The following is an 8,853-nucleotide window of genomic DNA, read 5'->3' as shown; positions in this document are numbered from 1 at the left end:
CACTCCATGGGAAGACGTTGTAAGGCTGTAATTCATGTGAAAGGTTACCCAACTAAGTATTAAATGACATGGTGATAATTTTTGTATATCTCATTTTTTCTACGTGTTTCACTTTTCTTCTTTATGCTGTAACTGCTATTCTAATAGCAAATCCTTCGTAAAAGTTATTGCATTACATTCCTGATTAAATTATCTTTCCATTGATATATAATTTTATGGTACTACTCCAAAAGAAAAAAGTGGTGTTATTAGCTAGTTTTAGAAAATACGTTTTTCCCAAAAACTTTCCACAATTTTGGCCACTACTGTACATAGGAGTGTTTCATAATGCTACAAATTCAAAAATCTGAATCTTCACTGTTTCGGCTGAAAGGATATAAATGGTGAAAGGAGGATTGGAGGAGGATTGTCACTATTTTCCCGGTCCTAATTTATACAGGCTTCAACTTTCCACTCTGCATCCAGTGATGTGGCACCGAGAGGGGAAGCAGAGTGTAAAAACATTACCCTTGGCAAATTATTCTATCAGTCATCGGGCTTTGCAACAGATTCCACTCACGAATCCATCAAAATGGAAGGCCAGCATACACGCAGCAGCCACAATATCAAATAAAGCTTCTTAGGTCGGGATTTGAATTTAGCTCCTCGCGGTTCCCATTTGCTAGAGACCCTGTGTGCCGATTTTACAGGGGCAAATTTAAAATAGACATTGGTCTTGCATTCTAATAAACTCCTTCCAAAAAGGCTCTGCAAATGTTCTATTGGTAGTTACTTGAGTTATGACAGTAATGGAGCCTGCACTATACTATACTATACTATTTTATTTTATTTTATTTATTATTTTATTTAATATTTTATTATTTTATTTTATTTTATTATTTTATTTTATTATTTTATTTTATTTTAATTTTATTATTTTATTTTACTATATTTTATTTTATTTTATTTTATTTATTATTTTATTTTATTATTTTATTTTATATTTTATTATTTTATTTTATATTTTATTTTTTATTTTGTGTTTTAGGTTTTATTTATTTTATTTTACTATTTTTAAAATTATTATTTGATTATTTATTAAAAATGTATTGGCCCCCCCCACCTTACCACAGGATAACTCTGGGCGGCTTACCGTATTGAAAAAGATAAAAGTATACAAATAGAATACTACAAAAATATAACGCAATGAAGTTGTCACGGTCCTAAAACAACTGACCTGATTTTATGGCCTTTTTTTTTTTTTTGGTGAGGGTGGTTGTGAAGTGAATGTGGCAGTTGTAGAATAAACACAGCAGTTGTTAAACAAGCACAGCGGTCATTAAGTGTAGACGTAAGGGGCCAATTTTTGGCAAAAACAAAACGTGGTCAGATGATTGTGGGACATTGTTGGTTGTCAAAGTGCTGAACACTGCTTGTGTGACTACAGGTGTGTGTGTGTGTGACTTTCAGAACTTCAGATCCAGGCTGTAAGTCCCCTTTCTTGGTTGCGTCATAAGTCAAGGACTTCCTGTACTTGAGATTCTCCTTGCACAGCTTCTCCTACTGAACTAACCAAGCCGTCTCTTTGATGGGCCACCCTGTTTATCACTTAGAGACGCAATAAAAATAGCAAATGCCAGGAATAAACCTAATTCACTGTGCTACTTAGTATTTGAAATACATAAATATGTCAAGCAAAAGACCTCTAATAGACCCTTTTATCCTGGTAATAGTGTACATATAATTTTCCTCTCATTAGTACAAAAACTGCCCAGGGAAACATCAGACCATCCTTCATCCATTTAATCTGCATTAGTTTACTTTTTTTTTTTTGTGCCTTGGGTTTAATCTGCTTCCCTTGAAGGTATTTTGAATAAATCAATAGGAATACATGATTGTTTAATGATTTTTTAAGAAGAGCTCCCTTCGACCACAGCTGCATGATTTAGAGTGACTAATTCCACTTTTTACAATTGATCCTTCCATAACGTCAGACCATCCGTTCCAGGTAGGTTAGGAAGGAAAGAAAGCTGGAGTGACTTGATTAATAATCGGGGAGATCTTAAAGGGACCGGCCCCGGTTTTTAAAGAAGTGCAGGTATCGATTGCTTTCGGGGGCTTTCTGCGGTGGGGATTCGGTTTTGCCAAGGTAAGGCTGCACAACCTCATCCATTCCGTCCTGAGGATCACACGACAGGAATCACTTGGGATGGAAATCTCAGGCATTTGAACAGGTTGCCTGGTTTAGTTGCTGCAGTTTTCTTGGCCAAGGTTTTTTCCAGAAGTGAAAAGCCCTTCTGTGCTTCCTAGGACTGAGAGAAAGTGACTGTCCAGAGATGACCCGGCTGGTCTTGTGCCTATGTCGGAGTACAACACGGGATATCATGGTTTGTAGCCTGGTGGCCTAACCATTACACCAAACTGGTTCCCTCCATCTCTCTCTCTCTCTCTTTCTTTCCTTCCCTGCCTCCCTCCCCCTGCCCCATCCCTTCCTGTCCTGTCTGTCTCTTTCCCTCTTTCCTTGCCTCCCTTCCTTTTCCTGCCCCATCCCATCCCTTCCTGCCCCTCTCTCTCTCTTTCCCTCCTTCCCCCCTTCCCCTCCCTCTTCCTGCTCCTGTCCCTTCCTACCCCTCTTTCTCTCTCTCCCTTCTTCCTTCCCTCCCTCCCTCTCTCTCCCTGCCCCTGCCCCTTTCTGCCTCTGTCTCTCTCTTTCCTTCTTTCCCTCCCACAATCCCTCTCTGCCCCTCTCTTCCTGCCCCTGTCCCTTCCTGAGTCATCTCTCTCTGTATCTCCCCCCTTCTTCCCTCCCTCCCTCTCTCTTCCTGCCCCTGCCCCTTCCTCCCCCTATCTCTCTTTCCTTCTTTCCCTCCCTCCCTCCTTTTCCCTCTCCCTCTCCCTTTCTCTCCCATCTGTTATCCCTAGAAAGTGGAGAAAATGTGTGTTTGTGTGTGAATATATATATCTATACCCAGACACCACATGCACATTCTTTTTATACCTCTACTGCGACACATATCATAGCAATGTTGTCTTGGCACTGACATTCTAGGATAAGAGTGGGGAAACTTTTAAAGTCGAAATCTTTATTTCCTCAAAGAATTAGGCTTCCACTTTCCAGACCCTCGGATCTGAGCGGCCAAATTAATATATTCTGCAAATAAGCCTAACTGGCAAATTAAAACATTTCGTGGTAAATCACAGGACAATAATAAAATCACAACAAACGCATAACATTTGCAGCAGAAAGATGTAAATGTCTTATAAATATCAATTAAGTTCTATTTGGGGAAATAGCATGCAACTGCCAGCTTTCTGTTTTGGAATTAGAAAGGCTCAAATACTGGAGAGCTGATAACTGTAGAATAAAATATGATATTTCTCTACACTTCTTAATTAGCATCCTTAGCAGCTTTGTTTTTCTGTGTTGTAGCAGTCATGGCCAGCGGAGGGGTGATTCTCCTTATAAAACTACTGATATTTCAATGTAGTCATAAAACCAGAGCAACTGAAGACAGCAAAAAGATCAGACTGTATTTTATACAATCTCTTTGGAACAGAATAGCAGAGGTTTTTTTTGTTTTTTTGTTTATTTAATTAATTTAATTTTTCATCAAGCATATATTTTATGACAGATACAAGTGTAAACATAATTATAAATACATGTAAAGGATATGAATAAAAGAAAACATTAGGACAGGGACAGTAGGCCCACTGGTGCGCTTATGCACACCCCTTGCAGACCTCTTAGGAATGGGGTGAGGTCTACAGCAGACAGTCTAAGGTTAAAGTTTTGGGGATTCGGGGAAGAAACCACAGAGTCAGGTAGTGCTTTCCAGGGGTTGACAACTCGATTACTGAAGTCGTATTTTCTGCAGTCTAGTTTGGATCAGTTTACCATGAGTTTGTATCTATTGTGTGCTCTTGTATTGTTTTGGATGAAGCTGAAGTCTTCATTGGCTGGAAGGACATTGTTAAGTTTGGGTAATGACGAGGCAGGAGACCAGGTTAGTGACAACAGCTCTTTAATAATTGGTGACCCAGCGAAACTCTGGAGAAAAACCTCTCCTTATATACACTTCAGCCTGAGGCTGCATCCAATCAGAGACGAGATATTTCCCGCCTAAAACTCCCGCCAAAACTTACAGTAATACATTACACTCCTTCCCTCCCAGAAGGCACTTTGCCCATATTTGCATACTACTTCTCTACGTAGTCCTGCAGGTACGTGGGGCGTCTCCTGACTCTCCCGGACCTGCGCAGTTCACTTTCTGGAGTTGAGTCGAGCGTGCCGGAGGGACTTTTCGTTCCTCTGAGCTCCTCCTCCCGGCCATCCGGCCCTGGATTATTCGCCGGCTCGGGCCTGCTGTCCTCTAGAGGGACCGGAGGGTGTCGCTGGACCTCGCCTGACTCAGATAAGTCTCTGTTTGGTTCTTTGCTTACGATTTCTGTTTGTTCTCGGCTCCAGTCAGCTGTGGGGTTAATTAAATCATAGTCAGGGCTTGTTTCGCCTGGTTCTGCCTTATCGCTCAATCTGTTTCTTAATTGATCTATGTGGCGCCTCCAGACTCTGCCATCGTCTAGTTCCACTAGATAAGATTTGGGGCCCGTTTTGTCTATTACTATCCCCCTCTTCCAGTTTGGGCCGTCGCTGTAATTATGTGCCCATACTGAGTCTCCTATGCTTAACTCTCGGATTCTATCTGATTTTGTTTTGAACCCGTCCTGTACGTAGTTCGGGTGTAGCCGGTCTAGCGGGCACCGTAGCTTCCGCCCCATTAATAGCTCGGCTGGGCTGCGGCCGGTGGCCACACAGGGGGTTCTGTGTTGGACGGTGAGGAATGCGTCGATTTGCGCCTGGCAATCGCCGGGCCGCTTCGTGATAGCGCTTCTTTCGCACTCCGAACAAAACGTTCAGCAAGGCCGTTCGACGCAGGGTGGAACGGCGCTGAGAGGGCATGTCGTATGCCCTCTTCAGCCAGGTACCCCTCAAATAATGCTGCGGTGAACTGAGGGCCGTTATCGGACACGAGGGTGTCCGGTAGCCCGTGCGTGGCGAACAGGTGTTTTAGTGCTGATATGACAGCTCCCGCGGTTGTGGATTTCATTAGGATGATCTCCAGCCATTTGGAGAATGCATCCACCACAATTAGAAATGTTTGGCCGTGGAAGGGGCCGGCAAAATCAATGTGTATGCGGGACCAAGGGCCTTGGGGTTTCTCCCACTCCAAAACTGGGGCCGTAGGTGGTAGTGGTCTGGATTCTTGACATACTTGGCATCGGCCAACCCTGTCACTGATTTCCCTGTCCATTAGGGGCCACCAGACATAGCTCCTAGCCAAACCCTTCATCCTCACAATTCCTGGGTGACCCTCATGCAGGAGTTCCAGAACTTTTTTCCTCAGTTTCTCGGGGACTACCACCCTATCCCCCCAGAGCAGGCACCCCCCTTGTACGGACAATTCCCCTTTTTTCTTTACAAATTCCTTGAAGCGTTCGCCCGCCGCCGCGGGCCATCCCCTTTGAACCCAACCGGTTACAGTCCTTAAAACAACGTCCCGGTAGGAAGCCCGAGCCACTTCCTGCGATGTGACTGGCCCCAACCCAAAGAGTCAATTAGTAGGACGGGTGTGCCCGGGGTGGGGTCCTCGATTTCCCCTGGCAATGGGCATCTGCTCAATGCGTCCGCATGTCCCAGCTCCTTTCCAGGCCGATGCTGCAGCTTGTAGGAGTATGCGGCCAAGAAGATAGTCCATCTGGTCAGCCTAGGTGAGAGTGCTACTGGCGTTGGGCGGTCGCCAGCCAGTAACCCCAATAACGGTCTGTGATCAGTGACAATTTCGAAATCTCGCCCAAAAACGTATTCGTGAAATTTTTTCACCCCTGACACTATTGCGAGAGCCTCCCTATCTAGCTGGCTGTAATTCCTCTCAGCCGGGGACATCGTTCGTGAATAGAACGCTATAGGGGCTTCAGTGCCGTTTGGGAGTCTGTGGCTAAGTACAGCTCCTACCCCATAGGGAGATGCATCACATACCAATACTAACGGCAGTCTGCTATTATACTGGATTAACAGGCTTTCACCTGATAGCAAGTCTTTGACTGCCTCAAATGCCCTGCTCTCTGGCTTTCCCCAAGACCAAACAGAGTTTTTTCCTAGCAATTTGTGTAACGGTTCAGCAACGGTTGCCTTGTTCCTTAGAAATACTGCATAAAAGTTTTCCAGACCCAGGAAAGCCTGAAGCTCTGTCTTGTTTTTGGGTGCTGGGGCTCTCTTTATCGCTTTCACTTTGCTCTCAGTGGGGTGAATTCCCTTCTTGTCTATCCTATAGCCCAAAAACTCAACGGACTCGACCCCAATCTGGCATTTTTTTGCTTTAACTTTCAGGCCAGCTGACCGAAAAATGACCAAAACTTTCCTCAACCGCTCTCCCAGTTCTTTCAAGTTTTCCCCCGATATCAACACGTCATCGAAATAGGGCACGACTCCTGGTAGCCCTTGTAGGAGTCGCTCCATCAAATTTTGGAATAGCCCAGGGGCTGCACTCACCCCGAACTGTAACCGAGTGCATTTAAAGGCACCTCGGTGCGTTACAATGGTTTGGGCTTCAGCTGTGCTGGCGTCTACTGGTAGTTGTTGGTAGGCTTGTGCCAAATCTAATTTGGCGAAAACTTGTCCGTGCCCTAGTGAGTGCAACAAGTGTTGCACCACGGGAACTGGATAGGCGCTTTTTTGTAAGGCTTTGTTCAGGGTAGCTTTGTAGTCTGCACAAATTCTGATTGACCCGTCTGGCTTTATGGGAGTAACGATTGGCGTTTCCCACTTAGCATGGTCGACTGGCACCAGTATCCCCTGACTGACCAATTTATCTATCTCTCTATCAATTTTTGGCTTGAGGGCAAAGGGAACCCTCCTTGCCTTTAACCGAATGGGGGCTACTTGGGGGTCTAAATTGAAAGAGATAGGGGTCCCCTTGTACTTGCCTAGGCGGTCCTCGAATACCTCTGCGAACTCCTCCATTAGGGCATTTTGCAGGTCGCATCCGTTCCGGTGGATGCCAGTCACCCCCATGCCCAATGCCCGGAACCAGTCCAGTCCCAGCAAGCTAGGCAAGGTTCCCTCGACTAACGTGATGGGCAGGGTCTTCTTGTGCTGCCCGTACTCTACCCGGACGGTCGTTGTCCCTCGAACAGGGATGCGATTGCCTTGGTAATCTTGCACCCGGAGCCGTTGTTTTTGTAGCTTGCGCTTGGCGATGTGCGGCAAGGCTTTCACAAAAGTGTCCCAGGACATAATTGTGATTGCTGATCCTGTGTCTACTTCCAGTTGGCACGGCACACCTTCAATTTTCGGGTTCGTGAAGATTTTTTCTTCGACGTGGGTAGCTGCGTGGTCTATGGTGATAGTCATTCTGTTTGCTTTCGCGCCCTTTCTTTCTCGGCCAATCGCGGTTCGCCTTGCCGATCCTGCGCCCTGATTGGCTGGTTTGAAATTTCGGCGGGACTGTGGGGTTTGCATCTCTGACTCAGAGCCGCTCTGATTGGCCGATTTGAATTTTCGGCGGGAAGGTTGGGGTGCTCGGCAGACTTGAGCCAGGTGCCCCTTCCTCTCACACCGCCGGCAAATGGCGTCCCTGAACTTACATCTTTGGCGCTGATGTCGCCCCCCGCAACTTCCGCATTCCTCCGGGTCTTCCCTTGTCGATTTTCCGGTGTAGTGGACGTCTTCCTCCTCTTCGCTGGTTGACTCACGATAGGTTCCTTCGTGGTGGACTGAGCTCGGCTTTGCGCCCGCCATCGGCGAGAGTCGCTTTTGTAAGGTGTCTGCTGCATGGGTGGACATCTCATGGGCTCTGGCTTCGTCCAGAGCGTTTGCCAATGTCAGGTTGCTCTTGGCTAGCAACCGTCTCCTCAAACGGATGTCTCTGACCCCCCGTATAAGTTGTTCCAGCAGCTCTTCGTCCAGATCGCGGTACTCGCAATGCTTGGAGGCTTGTCTCAGGGCTGCCATGTAGTCGCTGATAGACTCGCCTTCTTGTTGCCTGCGCTCTCCAAACTCGTACCGTCGAACGTATTTGGACGGGGCTGGTGCGAAATGATTCTTCAGGAGGGACTGAAGGGTCTGCCACGATACGGATTGTAGCGGTGTTGGCTCCGCCAGGGCTTCTGCGACGGCGATGACCGCGGACCCACAGTGGCTTAGGAAGTAAGCCCGTTTGCGGTTGTCGGAGACTCCCTGTAGTTCGTTTGCCTCCAGGAAACTTTCGAAACGGGTCATATATATTCCCCACTTCTCCTGGGCAGGGTCAAACGGAGCGGGTGGCGTGTAGCCAGTCATCGCTGCATTCGCCATCTCCTTGCTGGGTTTAATTCTCGTAGTGAGTTCAGCTCTGTCCTGGTGCTCTGCCTCAAGATCCCACCTTCGTCGCCAATGTTAAGTTTGGGTAATGACGAGGCAGGAGACCAGGTTAGTGACAACAGCTCTTTAATAATTGGTGACCCAGCGAAACTCTGGAGAAAAACCTCTCCTTATATACACTTCAGCCTGAGGCTGCATCCAATCAGAGACGAGATATTTCCCGCCTAAAACTCCCGCCAAAACTTACAGTAATACATTACAGACATTGTAGCAGATGATTTTATGAGCTACGCTTAGGTCAGACCGAAGACGGCAAACTTCTAAGTTGTCTAAGCCCAAAATTTCGAGTCTGGTGGCATAAGGTATTTTGTTGCGAGCAGAGGAGTGGAGGACTCTCCTTGTGAAATATTTCTGGAGTCTCTCAATTGTATTAATGTCCGATATGCAGTGTGGGTTCCAGACAGATGAGCTGTATTCAAGAATTGGTCTGGCAAAAGTTTTGTATGCCCTAGTTTGCA

At 46.3% G+C, this 8,853-nt stretch overlaps 1 protein-coding gene across 1 annotated transcript; it reads right to left on the bottom strand.

The window, feature by feature from the left end:
- Positions 1–4,904: 4,904 nt before the first annotated feature.
- Positions 4,905–8,360, bottom strand: LOC131203095 (uncharacterized protein K02A2.6-like; the record flags this gene model as incomplete). Its single annotated transcript, XM_058193017.1, has 3 exons — positions 6,161–8,360; positions 5,658–6,097; positions 4,905–5,499 (listed from the first exon to the last, which is right to left on the bottom strand). Coding segments are annotated over exons 1-3 (3,204 nt in total), but the record flags the coding sequence as incomplete, so codon positions are not given.
- Between the last annotated feature and the right edge of the window lie 493 nt (positions 8,361–8,853).

This window comes from Ahaetulla prasina, chromosome 8, assembly GCF_028640845.1.
Source record: "Ahaetulla prasina isolate Xishuangbanna chromosome 8, ASM2864084v1, whole genome shotgun sequence".
In the NCBI taxonomy this organism is placed as follows: Eukaryota; Metazoa; Chordata; class Lepidosauria; order Squamata; family Colubridae; genus Ahaetulla; species Ahaetulla prasina.
Note: the sequence above shows the minus strand (reverse complement) of the source record. Positions and strands in the feature narration are given on the sequence as shown.